The 18489-nt window shown below is 37.6% G+C and overlaps 1 protein-coding gene across 1 annotated transcript in view; it reads left to right on the top strand.

Annotated features, from left to right (window-relative positions):
• The window catches only part of syne2b (spectrin repeat containing, nuclear envelope 2b), a 94506-nt gene that overhangs the window by 72674 nt on the left and 3343 nt on the right, over positions 1–18489 (top strand). Inside the window, exons 109-125 of the mRNA XM_016295547.1 lie at positions 575–700; positions 1184–1339; positions 3444–3602; positions 3862–4028; positions 10623–10785; positions 11431–11618; positions 11715–11865; positions 12275–12457; positions 13534–13671; positions 13754–13948; positions 14034–14328; positions 15524–15592; positions 15973–16103; positions 16200–16323; positions 16416–16615; positions 17727–17927; positions 18327–18455. Of these exons, the coding sequence (XP_016151033.1) occupies positions 575–700; positions 1184–1339; positions 3444–3602; positions 3862–4028; positions 10623–10785; positions 11431–11618; positions 11715–11865; positions 12275–12457; positions 13534–13671; positions 13754–13948; positions 14034–14328; positions 15524–15592; positions 15973–16103; positions 16200–16323; positions 16416–16615; positions 17727–17927; positions 18327–18455 (2775 nt within the window). The remainder of the gene's footprint in view (positions 1–574; positions 701–1183; positions 1340–3443; positions 3603–3861; positions 4029–10622; positions 10786–11430; positions 11619–11714; positions 11866–12274; positions 12458–13533; positions 13672–13753; positions 13949–14033; positions 14329–15523; positions 15593–15972; positions 16104–16199; positions 16324–16415; positions 16616–17726; positions 17928–18326; positions 18456–18489) is intronic.

Raw genomic sequence — 18489 nt, 5'->3', positions numbered from 1 at the left:
ATCTCTCTCTCTCTCTCTCTCTCTCTCTCTCTCTCTCTCTCTCACATTACTTTGTCTGTCTTCATTTCTCATGCAACACCTTATAAAATTAATGACAGTGCACTGCAACATTTTGCCATATTCTTGCATGGGAGTTTCCTCTGTGCAGTATGTGTGATTATAATATGGTTTTACTTGTATTATACTGTATATGTGATATGTGTGTACAGTATTAGCATGTAGATGCATTTGTGTTGTTGTGATAACCCCACACTGGTGTGTGTTTGTGCATGCGTGTGTTTTCATTGCCCCTAGTCGTGTCTTAACTTTTCATTTGTCTCTGAGCCGAGACATTGGTTTAATGTAGTGCACACTGACCTTCCACAGTGGATGTCTGGACACCTGTCCATATGTTTGTGTGTACAGATCTACCCTCACATATAAGCTGTCTTTGTGTTCTCTGCATTATTTATGCTTTTCCTGACTAATGATAACTCCATACCCATATAAAGAGGCTTATATAAGCTATTATATCAAAATCATGCTACAGCATTATAGGAGCCTCTATTTGAATGTTTTTAAAATTATTTTACAGAAATGGGAGACCTGTGAGACCAGACTAGCTGATCAGGTGCAGAGCCTGAATGAGGTACGAGCCAAACTGAAGCAGTCGATCCCAGATCAGCAGGAGGAGATGGAAGAGGAACGCCTCCTTGTGAAGGTACACTAACTCTAAAAGGTGAACTGCTTCATATACTGTTGACTGACATATTACAGGAACAATGCACCTGAAATATGTCTGGGGGTAAAGAATTACCTACTTTTTCTATAAAAGAGCAACAGAACCAAAATAAAATACTGATAAATACTGTACTCAAAACAAAGCTCAACAGGTATGGTGTTTGGTAAAATTAAAAGCATCTATGGTGAAAGTTAGCTTTTAGCTTGTGCTAAAACCACACATAATAGCTTTTGTTTGTGTTGCATGACACTTAGGATTTCCCTTCCTCCCTGCTGTAGGCTTATTCAGCAGTGATCCTCCTCCCTCCCTCTATTTCTCTCTCCTGCCCTCCCTCTTTGTCCCATGGGCTTTAATCTCGTTGGGCCACAGGGTAAAAGAGAGAGAGATTGCGTGAGTCAGAGCTGGGACGTGTGGCAGTGTTTTCTGTGAGTGTGTGTGACGGTGGTGTGTTATGTTATGCAGGAGGTTCAGGATTGTTTAGAGGATTGGGCCGTCAGTCTTTCCGAGCTCAGCACCATGAAGACGGACCTGTCCCAGTACATCCTCACTGATGACGTCCTCCTCCTGCAGGAGCAAGTGGACCATCTGCACTGCCAGTGGGAAGAGCTCTGCCTCAAAGTAAGACACACAAATATGGTAACCTAGCAGATATAGCAGTGACTTTATGTATTTTATGCTTTAGACGTTTAGATGAACTATAGGAGGAAACAGAGCAAATATAAAGCCTTCAGGAATCATGTGTCTAAACATTGACAGCTCTAACTCATTAAGCTGACTGATAACCCTTAGTGTGTGAGAAGTTTAAGGAAATATTTAACAGTAAAAGATAATGAATGAATCTGTATTATTTGTATGTAGTTTAAGGTGTAGATACTTAGCAACATTTGCTTTTTAAAACACCTGTTTTTTGAAACACTTTGCTTATTTGAAAACATGTGTTTACCTACAGATATCTTAAATGAAGGCATACCATTTTTTGTTGTTTTCTAAAGTTAATTATAATTACTGAGTGAAACCTAACCCAAACTAAAAATCTACACTTTAAAGAGAACTTATTTATTAGCTGTTATTAAAACTATTAATTTATCTAAATTATTAAAAATTAATGAATTTGTATTTTATTTCTTTCTTTCATTCATTAATTTATTAAAAATGTTACTTTTGAGAACGGGTCACACTTTATTTTAAGGTCTAATTTTTGCTATTTGCAAACCATTAACTATGGCGTTTGCCTCAATAAACTCCTAATTTGCTGCTTATTAATAGATAGTAAAGGTAGTTGTTAAGTTTAGGTATTGGGTAGGATTAGGGATGTAGAATATGGTCATGCAGAATGTGCTTGATAAGTACTAATAAACAGTCATTATGTATAATAGGCATGCTAATAAGCAACTAGCTAATAGTGAGAATTGGTCCTTATACTAAAGTGTTACCAAGGGGTGTTTTGTTATATTTAACCTTTGTAGACAGTTTTGTCTCCAGCTACTGCTAAATAAACCTACAGTACATACACAGACGACATGCTCAAATAAATACAATGTTAACACACCATCACTACCCAAAAACAGATGTGAGGATTTGTCTGATGTTTTCTCATCAGTGCTCATTGATTCAGCTGGAGTCATTGTTCCTGTGAAGTTCCTTGATGCATGTTGTTCTGGTGACCATGTATTGATTTACTTTCAGAACCTATGCATCACTCATATTAGGGTTTTGCTGCTGTTTTTAATGAATATGGTGCTGGATCAATCAGCTGGAGTCTCCTGGCGTCATGTTTTGGGGGTCTGGTGTGAGTTTTGGGGTGGGTGGGGGTCTTTAACACTGGAACGAGAGAGCAGATGGTAGAGAGTGAAGGACACAGAGAAAAGACACACAGAAGTGAATAGAAGCAGGAGTCTTTAGCTCTTTGTTTTGGAAGTCACTCTCAGTGTGTGTCTGTGGCATGCCGGAGTGTGAGTGTGTGTTTGTGGGGGGGTGTGGAGGTGTTGCCTGGTAACGGTGAAGTCCACATGTGGCAGCTGTTGAGTTTTCAGGATTTTAAAAATTTCTAGTGACAAGGTTCATAAAGATGTTTTGGCTAGAGATCTTTAAACACATATATGGGTCCTTTGTAACAAAATTGGATTACCCTGTCTTGCCATAAACTTGAAAAGAGAAGAGAATTCATGTTTTTATTTTCCCCATTATGAGCCTGTGTATATTATGAGTCTCTTTAAATTGTATTTATTAAGTTAAATTCTGATTTCACATAATTTGAGACTAATTTTATTAATTGATTGTGTCCATGTGTCACAAAAACATATCTATATCATACTGTAAGATCACATTTAACTATATATATATATATATATATTAAAAATACAATTACTGTAATTGTTTTTAAAATCAGTATAAAGGCAGTACAACAATATTAAATATAATAATTATTTTTTATATAATATAATTATAATTAATATAATAATGGAAACATAATTAATACTGTTTATTTATTACTATTTATTATTTATTTATTTTATTTTTATTTACAAAATTATGGTACTCAGAATTGTGTCTATTCTTAATTGCCAAAATGCGAAAAACATATTTATTATGTTTTTCTTTTGATTTTAGTGAGAAATATGGTCTGCACATCTTTTTGACAGGTTTAGTGAGATTCCTTTCTGTGTGAGCTGCACTGCTGTCATATCTCTTATGTATTTTATGTCTCTCTCTCTCTCTGTAGGTGTCACTTCGTAAGCAGGAGATTGCTGATCGACTGAATGCCTGGATCATTTTCAATGAGAAGAATCGGGAGCTGTGTGAATGGCTGACACAGATGGAAAACAAGGTGGCACACAGTGCTGAGCTGAGCATTGAGGAAATGGTGGAGAAACTCAAGAAGGTGAGACAAAGCTCTTCGATCACCCAGCATAAACCACCTCAGATACACTGTACTGTCTGATCCAGCATTTCACTGTATTTTGCTAAACCTAAATAGCAAAACGAATATTTATTCCACATTTATTTGCTTTCATTTTCTTGCTAAATTTCCTGTTTCACTTAATGTTTGTAAGCAAACAAACAACAAGAGTATGACTCTAAAAATATTAATCATTATTACTTTTCTCGCCCACTTACACTCAAATATTGACTCTCTTCAGGATTGTATGGAGGAGATCAACCTCTTTAGTGAGAATAAGACACATCTGAAACAGCTGGGAGAACAACTCATCACTGCTAGCAACAAGACCAAAGAAACAGACATCAATGACAAGATCAAGGACATCAACGACCGCTGGCAGCATCTGTTTGATCACATCGAGGCCAGGTAAGACCTTAGAGTAACCCTGAGCATGGTCACGCCGAAATACACCAAATCAGATGCAGTACATAACACTCCTTTATTATAAATACTGCTAGAATGTGGCCATAAAACTGTGATGCACAAGTAACTTGAGAACTTTGGCTTTTTAAAAGCACTTGGGTCATGGGATATGAACTGCTTTCAAAGTACTTCGTAAAGCACAGTGATGTTAATCTGACATTGATCCAATTCATCTCAGTCACACTTTATTTAACAGACAGGAAGTGCAGTTTGTCACATTCAATGCAGCATAAATATTAGCTCCACTGAGTCAGAAACTGCAAGAGAGAGAGATTGAAATGTAGACATACACGTGGCGTCAGTCTAGATGGGCGGTATCAGGGTGGATGAAACGTATGGAGGGGGTTGGTATGTCCTGCTCTTCGTTCGATTGACAGCTCTTTGATTAGACAGATGGTGGCTGTAGCTTCATGATACATTGCTGGCCAGCTTGTTGACTTCTTGTCTCCAAGTCTGCTTTTCTTTTCTTTTTCATTTTCTCTGGTCTTCGGTTCTGGATCTCTGGGATAATCATAAAGTACATTCAATGCATCTATATTTATTTTTTGTTAAGAAACATTAAAAGAAACATTATTTTCTTAACAAAAGGCACATTTCAATAATATAAAGAACCTGTTGTGTAGTGGAAATGTCCATGGATTTTGAAAGTTCTTCTTGGAGACATCAATGTCAGTAAAGATCTTCAAAATTCAAAATACAGCTGGAACACTGTGACAGTAAGCAGATCAGCTGGTGGAATGTAATTTAATGTAATTGTGTTGCTTAAACAAGCCTCTTAAGAGAGGGTTTGGAGGTTATAAAGGGAAGAAGCCGGTGGCCTGTTGCACTCTTTACCTGCAGCTTCCTCTTCCCTTAAAAACTGGCAGCGTTATTGTGTTAGTAGCATGCTTGCTTGTTTTAATCCGGTTTGCAAACAGGCGGGCAGATAAATATTGCCTTGCTACAAACATTTCTATCATAGTTCCCAGCCGAGCAGATTCCTGAATGTCTATAAGCGGTTTGAATGTTAACTCTGGCTCTGTGCCACTAATGTCAAGGTTTTAGAGCTAACACTGGCTGTGCAGGTACATGTAGACACTAAAAGTAGCTTTGTGGATCAGTAGGTAAACAGGCACGAGATCTGCCTGTTTGTCGGCTCTCACCTTGAGCTGGAACTTTACGCCTGTCAATATTCCTTCCCATTAACCACTGACTCCATGAGCACGAGTTTAACCAACACGCAAACAGTCAACAGTGTTGTTATCCAAAAATAAACACCTTCGGGATGATACAAGATCACTCTGTCAGAGATAATGATCCAACTGACTGTCCATTATATGTATATTTTGTTGAACTATTTCTTTAAATTCACTTTGTGTACATCAAAAGAGGTTTTAGTCGATAATGCTGTTGAAGTCATTTGTGTTCTCTGTGTCTGAGGTCAAAGTTCACAAGCATGACTCCAGCATGCCTGGGCCTGTCATAGCTGGTCGCTGTTTTCATTGTCACTATCAAGTGTTTAGACATTATTTTTAATCTGTATTTAGACCATCTGAAGAGATATGTTAATATACTGTATACATTACCATTTGTAATATTTACAAAGTTTGGTGTCACTAAGATTGATAATATTACAATATCAAATAAATGCTGTTCTTTTGAACTTTCTATTCATCCTGAAAAAAGCAACATCATTTTTTTCAACACTGATAATAATAAGAAATGTTCTCAGCATATTAGATTGATTTCTGAAGGATCACGTGACACTGAAGACAGGAGTAATGGCTGCTGAAAATGTGGCTTTGCCATCACAAGAATAAATTACATTTATATTACATTAAAATATAAACTATTTTAATTAGAAGAAATAATGTTAAATTCTAATAATATTCTACAATATTACTGTTTTTACTTTAACTTATAAATGCAGCTTTGGTGAGCATAAGAGACTTCTTTCAAAACCATTAAAAAATGTACTGCCCCAAAACTTTTGAATGGCAGTTTATGTGTATATATTTGTGTGTGTCACTCACACAAACTTGCAAGTGGGAGTGTGTGATTGAGACAAGTCTCTAAGCAGGATTACAGAAGTTGACAGACACGTCCAACACTTTTGTCAGCTAAAATCACAGCAGAGTACACCCTCACAGCATCTGCACATGCGGCAGCTGCTGTCTGCTTGCGTGGGCCTTTGTGTCCACTCGCCGTCCCATAAGTCTTCTGTCTACACTTATTGTGTCCCTCGGCCAATCAGCATCAAAGCTCTGTCCTTCTGCTCTTCTGCTATTCGCTGAGTGATGGCAGCCATTGTATTATTGAACCCTTGGTGTCTTACAAAACCCTGCTCACTGTTGCTGGACAAAGGACCAACATGGGACAGATGTTATGTTGAAAACACCCCCACTGAACATACTCATAAGCAATCTTGAAGATTCCTATTCAGGAACGTTCATTAAAACTCTTTACTCCCTGTTTTAAGGACTCTTTTGTGGATGGTTTGTATGAGGAAATTTGTTTTCCAGTTTCCACTGAGAAGTTTAGACACCTGTAGCTGGAAGTGTTTCTATGGCCATAAGCTTATTTTAGGGTGTGTGACAGCATTGCCTGTTTGTGTGTGTGCGGGTTTTTTTTTTTTGTCTTCTCACAAATAAAATTCCACATTTTAACAATCTTTATACACCATGACTATCATCCTGAATGGATATTGAATACTGACTAACCGTGAAGTGGGACGATTGAATTAAACCCTTCAGAGAGCTGAAGTGTGCTCTGAATCTTCCCAACACCTGTGAATTACTCTCTTCTAAAGACTGAAAGATTTTGCCAAGCAGCTCTGCCTATGTGAGGCCTACCAACGTGGTTCCCTGTGGCCCAGATTTATCTTTATTTAACTCATTTAGCTGAAGTGCTTGAAATCAGGCATGCCAGAGACATTTGAACCTGAAACAATTACTACAAATTAACTCGATTTTAATATGAGTGGTACTTGTCTGTCCAAAACATGTTGGAAGATGCAAGACATGTCCCAAATGATGCATTATATGCTACACACTTATACCCTGCATTGTCTATCTAGTGTATGAATTTGAAGTTATTTTGTCATCCAGCATTAGATTCTGACAGTCTCTGTCTTTCTACTATGTAAGGAAAGCTGTTGAGTGTGTGAAGTGTACAACATTCCACACTTCTTCTTTTTTTCAGTTAAGTGCATCATCTGGGTATTTGAAGTACACTTTTACTTCTTGGAATTGTTACTGCTACTGTATGCAGTTGTTCTGAGTGGGTTTTAGCATGTTCCTAGGTGGTTGCTAGTGTAGCTGTGTTCTGTGTTGAAGATGTTTCTATGTTTTGTTTCTATGTGTTCTTTTAAGTTGCCTTGATCATTAGTGAAGTTCCCCCACCTGTTGCTTAGAGAATGGCACAGTGTTCTTCTGGGATTAATAATCTGTTCAGGATAGGTTTGGATTTAATTATCTTTGGCCCATGGAACATAATCTCAGACCACAGAGGACTACAACACATGTAGAAGTCCCTGTTTGAACTCTTATGAACTCACACAAAGACAAACATACACATATTCTTTTGATGTATTTTTACACTGTTTTCTTAACTGTGGTTAGGCAACAATCTCATATATGAAAGAAAATGACTTTCAAAAGTACATGATGCTGTCTAACCTGCTCAGGTAATTACTACCTGTTTGCCCGACACTAGTTTTGCACATTCAGGCTCGCCCTGTACACCCATAATGCCACATACAACAAATAAATGATGCTAGATTTTTTCTCAGAAATAGCTTAATGTTTCTGGTCCTCTACGTATTTATATTTGTTTGTTTGTTTTTTAACTGGTTTCAATTGGTTAATTAATACAACCAGTCCTTAAAGGTTACTACTGAAATTGAGAATGTAAGGGATAAGATGAATTCTTTTTGTTTAACTTTTGATACATAAATAGGATTTGGTTGCCTTTGTGTGTTACCTACAATCAGTGTTAGGGGAAGTTATGCATTACAATATTACATAAAGTAACTAAAATTGTGTTACTTGGTTACTTTTTATGGAAAGTAATGCTTTACGTTACTTTTGCATTCCTTTTTGTCACCTGGGATGGGCTTAATTGTTTATTTTTAATAACAAAAACCCCAAAAGTTATTTTTTTGGCAACTGTAAAGGCCCTTTCACACCAAAAGTGAAATTACTAAGCCTCGGGCTAAAGGAAGTGCCTCTACCTTTGTTTCTCACTCCCAATTTCTCTCAACATGGGGGACAGGAGAGATGTGAGTGAATAGATGGGAAAACAAAGTTACTTGCATTACTCATTTGGAAAAGTAACTCTATGCGTTACTTTACTTGTACGTAACTCGCATTACTTGTAATGCGTAACCCCCAACTCTGTTTGCAATCATGCTTGCTACATAAACGACTCAAGACAATTGTGATTTACATTTAATATTCAGATTTGATTTCTGTATCAGATTGTCATAATAAAATGCATAACACTCTTCACAAGATTCCTGTAACACATCTCTAAAATACTTGCTCATGCCAAAATTGCTGTTTGTGATATGACAGTCTATAAATGTTCCTAAATATTTAAAACTACTGGCTGTAGCCTATTTGTAATGTAGTTGAAGAAAGTGATGGGAACATGGAGTATCCTCACCATCTCCACTGTAAATGTGATCTCTTGGCCATTCAGTGAGAGGGAGAGAGGGGGGGGGGTTGAATATGAGAGAGGGACAGAAGGGTGGAGTATGGAAGCAGATTAGACTCAATAATAATGCACGCAAAAGACACGATGCACACATGTGTATCCCAATTCACATGCATGAAACCCAATTCACGTGCACGAAAAAAATATATATATTCACAAAAACCAATTCACGTGCAGAAAATATTGTCATGCATATTTGTCAAATATTTCATGCATGTGAATTGGGATACGCATGTGTGCATCGTGTCTTTTGCGTCAATTAATAATTCGAATGAGTCTAATCTGCTTCCATATGGGAGTAGTGTATACAGCAGTTCACGGTCTGTAAGACGAGCTTGTGTGAGATCAGCCACAGCCATTAAGACAGACATGCTAACGCTAACACGAGAGAGCCATGGAGCCTCACCAGTCTGCGAGTAAGTGTTTGCTAATTGCACACACACAGGGCTTTCGTGTAACCGTGCATGTTTTGTGAGAGGGGGATGGGCAGTGCTTTTGTCAGTGTGTGTTCTGTGGCTAACACTAGCTTCAGTGCAGGACTGATCAGATTCTGCTTTGCATGGAAACACACTTGTTTCTAGGGAGGACGTGCGTGCTGGTGATGTGCAGATGGTGCATGTTCTCAATTCTGAACAGATATGCACCAAAATCAGGCTGTGAAGAACATGCTAGATGCATGCATATGGAATTATGCCATTACTAATGCTTTATTTAAAGAGTATATCTTTCTAAATCTTGTCATATTTTAAGGCTTTTATGTTTATATTGATATGATACAGAGTACATCTTGTCTCATTACCTTATTTCATTGCACCAAATATTCTTTGACTTCATGCATCTGTTATTTTAAGTGTGTTTTCCCATTTTGCATGTGATAAATGCAAATAATGTTTATGTTTGTCACAGTAAGAATAAACCCTCTGATAGGCACAGCAAATGCTTCAATGCATTGCTGTCACCTGCAGTTGAGTTGTTGTGTGATGTCACTTCTTCCACATCAGCACTCTGGTTTGTTTTGGTGGACCTCCATTGGAAATGTCACATGACTGTGAAGGAATGCCCCCATCCTCTTAGTCACATGACGTCACTCTTAGAGTGGTGTGAAAGCCGTCTACATGCTCAGATAGTCCTAACACTGAGTGTTCTGGTCTGGGTTGAATAGATTGCGACAGAAGGACCAGACGTGGGTCACTGCACACTCAAACCTAATAAAAAGCCTTTTGTCCTACATTGTGTCTTTGTAAACCTCAGCTGGCAGGCTAGCTATAGGAATGGCACTAGGTCAAGGAATGTTTGCTTTTTATGTGAACTGTTCCTCATGCACCACACAGAACAAAACTCATTGCAAGAATCCATTTCTATATCCATATCTTAAAGGTTTCTAAAGTAAAAATCCCGTTCATTGTCTCCATAGGAATTTTTTTAGCGATAAATTATAAACCATTATTGTTTTTTTACAATAATCATTTTTAAACTACAGAAATTGCACTTTTTAAAACCCCTATGGGGCAAATGAATGGGAAAATGGGAGAAAGGACACTAAAAAAGTGGACAGACACTGTTGCACTCTATAGAAGAAATTATGACTGTGACTGACTACCGTTTTACAGGAAAGCAAATGTCCAACCAATCAAAACTCTTAACTGCTGTTAAGTGATACACACAATGTGATAGACAAAAGTTGTGATACACAAAAGACTCGAGTTCGAGTCCCAGCTTAAGGTCTTTTCTCAATTCTGTTCCTGTCTCCCCTCTTACTGCTTCCTGTCTCCTCTTACACTGTTCTACTGAATACCAGCAAAAACAATTAAGGTATTGAAAGACTGACTGATTGTATTTCAGGGTGAGGAAGCTGAAGGAGACGCTGGTGACAGTGCAGCAGCTGGATAAGAACATGAGTAATCTCCGTACCTGGCTTTCCCGCGTTGAGGGTGAACTGGCCAAACCCATCATTTACAGCATCTGCCACAGTAATGAGATACAACGCAAACTAGCAGAGCATCAGGTAATCGGTGCATTCATTAACAAAACCACAATAACTAATATATATGTTTAAAGTGCACAATGCGTTTTGAGGTAGATTTCTCTAAGCACCAATGCTTTATAGGGTGAGTATAAGTAAAGAGAGACACTAAAGCTTATTCATCTTTACCATTAAGTGTATATAACTCCATTATTGAACATTTACATGAAGTTTCACCTAATATGAGATGACATTGATGTAGCCTTTTGCATTACTTTGATGTCTTTGCAATGTCATCTTTCTTAGATGAGTTTTTTGGTATACACTAGTCAACATTTGAAGTGGATCAAAACCTTTCATCAAAGTTGTCCTAAAACCTAAAACAAAATGTGTTCTTGTCTTGTCTTGATGAACTTTTTTGATCCACTTCAAATGTTGACTACTATAGGCCTACATTAGTCTTAAGGCCTATTCACACCATGAATGCTCAAGCTCTTTAAAGCAGGATGGATTTTGAAATTGCTTCCAATGATATTGCTCCTCTGTGTCGTTATGATTATAGTTGTGGTGTACACTTTCCTCTTCTCAAAGAATATGAACAATTATTAAAACTTTATAGTTATCATTATAGTTCCTGTCCTTGGTGTGAGCAGGCCTTTAGAATGTGATATTGTTGTTCTCCACTAGGACTTGCAGAGAGACATCGAACAGCATACAGAGGGTGTAGCGTCTGTTTTGACCCTGTGTGACGTTTTGCTGCATGATGCGGACGCTTGTGGCAGTGATGGAGAGAATGACTCCATTCAGCAGACTACGCTCAGCCTGGACCGCCGCTGGAGAAACATATGTGCCATGTCTATGGAGAGGAGAATGAGGTCAATACAAACACCCAAATCAGCATGTTTGGTTGCATAATGTCACGCATTTGCTTTTTTTCCTCTAACCACTGTGCTCTATACTGTCCTCTGCAGGATCGAGGAGACATGGCGTCTGTGGTGCAAGTTCCTGGATGACTACTCACGCTTTGAAGAGTGGCTGAACACGGCAGAACGTACAGCGGCCAACCCTGCCACCAAAGATGTACTCTACACCTGTGCTAAAGAGGAACTCAAAAAGTTTGAGGTCTGAATCTGTTTAAGGGTTTTTTTCACTCATAGTAGCCTGTTCATCACCTGATTAATAGCACCAGAACTCTCATACAGATTAAAATTAATACTGAAATACACGCTTAAGAGGGTTTTCGGCGTGACGCCAAAGAAAACGATTTTTGGTTTCCCAAAGAACATTTGAGTTCTTTAAAGGACTGTTTTTCTTAGTGTAAAGAACATTTTAATAATCTAAAGAACCTTTTTTCAAGTATAAAGAACCTTTTGTGCAATGGAAAAGTTCCATGGATGTTTAAGGTTCTTCATGGAACTATAAATGGCAATAAATAACCTGTTTTTAAGAGTGTAGTGGCTTTCAAATTTGTGATTGTCTAGACGTAATCTATTGGACTATTAACACTGTTTTTAAACATACGCGCATGCAGGCGTTCCAGCGCCAGGTCCATGAGCGCCTGACACAGCTGGAGCTGGTGAACAAACAATACCGACGTCTGGCACGAGAGAACCGGACAGATGGTGCCAGTAAGCTGAAGTTGATGGTGCACGAGGGAAACCAGCGCTGGGATACGTTACAGAAGAGAGTGGCCACTGTGCTCCGCAGGTTAAAGGTCAGACTTGAGTCATACATTTTTTTTTTTATTAAAGTCATATATACAGTATATACAGGTGCATCTCAATAAATTAGAATGTCGTGGAAAAGTTCAATTCAACTCAAATTGTGAAACTCGTGTATTAAATATTACTAAATATTTATATATTAAAATATAAATTCAATGCACACAGACTGAAGTAGTTTAAGTCTTTGGTTCTTTTAATTGTGATGATTTTGGCTCACATTTAACAAAAACCCACCAATTCACTATCAACAAATTAGAATATGGTGACATGCCAATCAGCTAATCAACTCAAAACACCTGCAAAGGTTTCCTGAGCCTTCAAAATGGTCTCTCAGTTTGGTTCACTAGGCTACACAATCATGGGGAAGACTGCTGATCTGACAGTTGTCCAGTTATTTATTTATTTTCTTTTAGTTAGTAAGGAGACAATAAATTGTTCAAAAGTGACAATACAACATTTGTAATATTACAAAAGCTTTCTATTTCAAATAAATGCAGTTTTTTTTACTTTCTATTTGTTAAAGAATCCTGAAAATATGTATGAAAGTTTAAATTAAAATATCAAGCAGCACAACTGTTTATATCAATAAGAAATGTTTCTTGAGCAGCAAATCAGCATATTACAATGATTTCTGAAGGATCATGTGACACCGAAGACTGAAAGTTTAGCTTTGCCATCACAGAAATAAATTTAAATAAATTAAAATAGAAAATAGTTATTTTAAATTGTAATAATATTTCACAGCATTACAGTTTTTACTGTGTTTTTAATGTGTTTTTAATCAAATACATGCAGCCTTGGTGAGCATAAGAGACTTCTTTTAAAACATAAAAAAATATTACCAACCCTACAGTTTTGAACAGTACTTTTTATTATATATTAAATTCTCAAATACTGACTGGTTTGAAATGGCACCTAATAAACCTAAAAACCTGAGAAAATGTTAAAATTAATTGCATCTCTGACCTTCAATTCTTCGTTTCCATGACACCAAAGTGTACCTTTTTTGGGCAAACCTCAATTTTCTCAAATGTTTCTGAACTCTAAATGCTTCTCCTCTGTGCAGCACTTCACGTCTCAACGTGAAGACTTTGAAGGAACACGGGAGGGGATTCTGGTCTGGCTGACTGAAATGGACCTTCAGCTCACCAATGTGGAGCATTTTTCGGAGAGCGATATCCATGAAAAGATGCGTCAACTAAACGTACAGTACACTCTGATTTTATGTATAAAAGTCTGGTTACACAATCAGAATGGAAAATAATTTGTGATTTGACTTCCTGCAGGCATTTCAGCAGGAGATCACTCTAAACACAGATAAGATCGATGCTCTGATTGTATTTGGAGAGAACCTGATCCAGAAGAGTGCTCCGCTGGACGCCGTACTCATTGAAGATGAACTAGAGGAGCTGCACTCATACTGCCAGGAAGTATTTGGCAGAGTCGCCCGATTCCACCACCGTCTTATCAGCAGACGCCCAGTCAGTTTGAAACGACTCATCTCACAAACACTGAACGATACGCTCATGACTGAGTACTGACTTTAACCCTGCCCACTTCTCATAGGTGCGTGAGGAGGACCAAGAGTTCTCAGACAGAGACACAGATCCGGAGGGCTCGGCTGATTTCAGTGGGGTGTGGGAGAGGGAGGAGGAAGAGGAGGCTGCGATGAGTTCTGATGTTTCTCTAACAGTACGCCAGGCCGTGTCCCAGCTGATACCACCTGCTCTAGAGCACTCAGGGCGTGAGACCCCCGTCAGTGTGGATTCAATCCCACTGGAGTGGGACCACACCGTAGATGTGGGTGGATCTTCATCTCCAGAGGATGATGAGGAGTTGACGTTCTACAGTGCCCTATCAGGTAACTCTTTAAAGACTGGTCTCTGCAGCTCTGTTAAAGTGTATCTAGATCTGTCTGTCTGTTATAGGCCACTCTGTTAGAGTTTCTAGATCTCTGTTTTTGCTATATGTTGCACTATTAGGGTCTTTCTAGATTTCTTTGTCTCTTACATGACACTCTGTTAGAGTGCCCAGATAGTTAGAGTCTAACTCTGTTAGAGTATATCTATCACTGTCTGTAATCTGCCGCTCTATTGATCTCTTTATCTGCTATCTACTGCACTTTTAGGTAAATGTCGAGCTCTTTTTGCTGCTTGTTTAAAGAGAATCTAGATCTCTGTCTGTTATTGGATTCTCTATTTGAGTGTTTTAGATGTCCTTGTATACTATCCAGTGCTGTATTAGTGTATATAGATGCACTAGTAATCTGTAATACTGTATCTAGATCTCTTTATTTATTATATGAGTCATTCTACAATTTAGGGTACATTTCATGTCCATTGATGATCATAACAATTTTCTTGACAAAAATAATATTGTATTACTTGAAATTATCTTGATGTCCCTTAAATTACTGTTTTTGCAGTGTCCATTTTTTTGTCATTGGCTTTTGAGTTCAAAGTAATTATTTAAAAAAATTGAGGTCAATATTATCATATTAAATGAATTTCTAAAAAAATATTTCTTTCTGCGATATTTATTTCCACAACTTTCTGTCAATTATGTTACTAACTGTACAACCACCTGCAACTAAGAAATGGCTGATATAGTTATAAACAATTAGTAAATTTGACAAACAATTACAAAGAAATGGACAATAACACACTGAATTACAGGAAATGTGCAATTTATAAGTATAGAAAACTGAAATAGTATTTTCTTGAAAAACTCCTGATTGATTAAGCTTGGCAAGTAGCATATGTTGCACTGATGAAATATATGAAGAAACCAATAGTCTTTATGTTGAGAAAGCATGTTGTTTTTGCATTTTTCATTGCTGTGAAATGTACCCCAATTATCGAATGATCCATATGATGAATTAGATTGGTGTATCTAGAGCTGTTATTCAATGCTCTAGTAGTGTATCTGCTGTACATCGTCTTGTTTTCTGCCTCCCTGTTATACTGTATCTAGATCTCTGTCTGTTAAATGACTCTCTATTAGTCTAGATTATTTTGTCTCTAGATCACTGTCTGTCTGCCACTCTTCTGTTGCAGATGTAGAAGTCACTGAGAGCTCTCAGTCATTTATTAAAGCTACATCTAAAGCTCTGAAGGCTGTGTCCGGTAGGCATCAGCCTGCTGCATGCTGTCAGCACTGTCACTGCACATTACATGTGTGCTTTAGTATATGTTTCCTTCATTCATCTCTAAATATAATAGACATGTTATGCCTTATGCTCACTGCCTGACTGCTTAACAACTTCCTCTCTCAAGCAGGTGCCCGTGTTCTTGAAATCCCTTGATGCTTGTTTTCATGTTTGCCAAGAATCTTCTCCTGCATGTGTCGTAGTACATGTTCAGACAGATGTTTTTCATAATGCACGTCAGTTTTGCAACCAATTGCATCTTTATTATTTTTTGTTGTGCAACTGAGTGATGACTTCCTGCATGCTTGTTTTAAGTGATATAAGGAGTTAAAATATCTCTCTCTGTCTCTCGCTTAGGGGGAAGGTCAGTGGTGGAGCCGTGGCACTCTCCTGATGCGCCAGACAGGAAGCGAGCGAACAGAGAAATCATACGCAGTCTCACATCTTCACCCACTGACACCAGCGCTCAGTACCACCCACAGGCCTATGTGAGTCCTCACACATGCATCACACTCAATAACACACATTAACATTGGCACACACATATAAACTCATTTTGTGTTGTATTTCCTCTTTCTCTCCAGGATAAACTCATGTCTGAGTGTGCTGGTAGTATAGACAGTATAAAGCGAGTGAAACTGATTCTGAGCGAGGAAGAACAACTGGACGATCATGGTTTGACGGCACTCTCTGCAGCTGATAAGACGGGTATTGCTATTTCTAATACTTTTACAGAAATGTTCATACATGAGTTGAGTTTCAGTCATATCTGACCTTTGCCCTCTGATCTGTGGCGTCAGGTGTGATCGAGCGATGGGAGCTCCTGCAGGTGCAGTCGTGCAGCGTGCCACAGGATCTTCAGCAGTGGCACAAACTCAACTCTGACCTCACTGATGTCATGACATGGCTGGACACTGTGATGCCTGAGCTAGAGAAGCTTCAAACTCTAGAGCCAAAAATCACCATCAGAGACATGGAGAGCAATATCCACAAACTAAAGGTACTTTCTTACAGAGACATTTAGAGAGTGATAGCATCGGACACAAACAAAGTTTATAAAACAATGCACTTGAGAGAGTGCATTTTTATTAATAATTTATATTTATATATTTTAAATATACACTGCCGTTCAAAAGTTTGGGATCAGTACTATATTTAATGTTTTTAAAATAAGTTTCTTCTGCTCATAAGTGCTGCATTTATTTGGTCAAAAATACAGAAAAAACAGCAATATTGTGAAATATTATTGCAATTTTAAATTTCTATGTTTTCAATGTGAATATATTGTAAAATATAATTTATTCCTGTGATGCAAACCTGGTCACAGAAATAAAAAAGCATCACAGGTTCCAAAAAATATTAAGCAACACAACTGTTTCCAACATCGATAATACAGTAAATCAGCATATTAGATTGGAATGATTTCTGAAGGATCATGAGACACTGAAGACTGGAGTAGTGATGATGAAAATTCAGCTTTGCATCACAGGAATAAATAATTTTTTAAAGTATATTAAAATAGAAAACAGTTCATTTAAATAGTTATAATTTCACTATTTTACAGTTTTTTTTCTGTATTTTTGATCAAGTAAATGCAGCCTTAGTGAGCAGAATAGACTTAAGCAACATTTAAAATCTTACTATTTTTGAACAGCACTTTATATACTTCTATAATGTTTTTTTTTTTAATAAATGTTGTTCTTTTGAACTTTCTGTTCATCAAAGAATCCTGAAACAATGTATCATGGTATCCACAAAAATATTAAGCAGCACAACTGTTTTCAATATTTATAATAATATGAATATAAAAAAAAAAATTTTGAGCATCAAATCAGTATATTCGAATGATTTCTGAAGGATCATGTGACACTGAAGACTGGAGTAATGACTGTTGTAAATTCAGCTTTGACATCACCTAAATAAATTACCTTGTAAAATATATTAAAATAAAAAACAGATTTTTTTATTGCAATAATTTTTCACAATATTATTGTTTTTACTGTATTTTTAGTCAAATAAATGCAGCTTTGGTGAGCAAACATTTGAATGGTAGTGTGTATTATTTAGGCATATACCTTATAGGTTAATTTTCTCATTTTGTTTTTCATAAGGACATGCAGAGGACTTTTAATGGCTACAAATCAGTGATGATTGGTGTTAATCTCAGTGGGCGGGGCTTCCAGCACGGAGACAGCGCCGAACTATGCGAACTGCGTGAGAATCTGCAGGCAGCCAATCAGAAATGGACACAGGCCTGTGCGGCCCTAGACAGCTGGGAACACCGACTGCATCAAGCACTCATGGAGTGCCAGGTAAGGAAAAACAATCTCGAAAAGTGACACTGATCCCAGAGTTAAGACTCTACAGCAAAGTACCATGAGTGTTTTTTGTTTTGTTTTGCAACTGCAACACAAGATGCTTTTAGTAAGCTCATGTCGCTGTGCCTTCACACACTTGCACTTGCACTTGCAAAGTTTGTTGAAAAAGGTTTTAGAAATGCTGGGGTACACGTTGTTCTTAAAGCTACAGCATACTGTGACAGACTTGTATCAAATGTAATTAAAATGTAATTATCATTTAATTTAAAAAAAAAAGCCAGCTTTGGGGGCAAATTATGTGCTATTTTTTCCTGTAACTTCCCTTAGGGCTTTTGTAAAGATGACCTGTGAGAAACACAGACTCATCTGTTTATTCCATTTTCTTTTTCACAGGAGTTTCACGAGACTCTTCACTCTCTGCTGCTGTGGTTAGCTAAAGCAGAAAGCCAGCGCTACATGGTCAACATCCATGACCAAAACACAGACCTTAACATCCTGCAAGAGCATCGAGACACGCTCAAGGTAGAATAGTGTGCTTGTGTGCTGTTATTGTACA

The sequence above is a fragment of the Sinocyclocheilus grahami genome, unplaced genomic scaffold (genome assembly GCF_001515645.1).
Source record: "Sinocyclocheilus grahami isolate Dianchi unplaced genomic scaffold, SAMN03320097.WGS_v1.1 scaffold338.1, whole genome shotgun sequence".
Lineage (NCBI taxonomy): Eukaryota > Metazoa > Chordata > Actinopteri > Cypriniformes > Cyprinidae > Sinocyclocheilus > Sinocyclocheilus grahami.
This window is presented reverse-complemented; position numbering and strand designations above follow the sequence as displayed.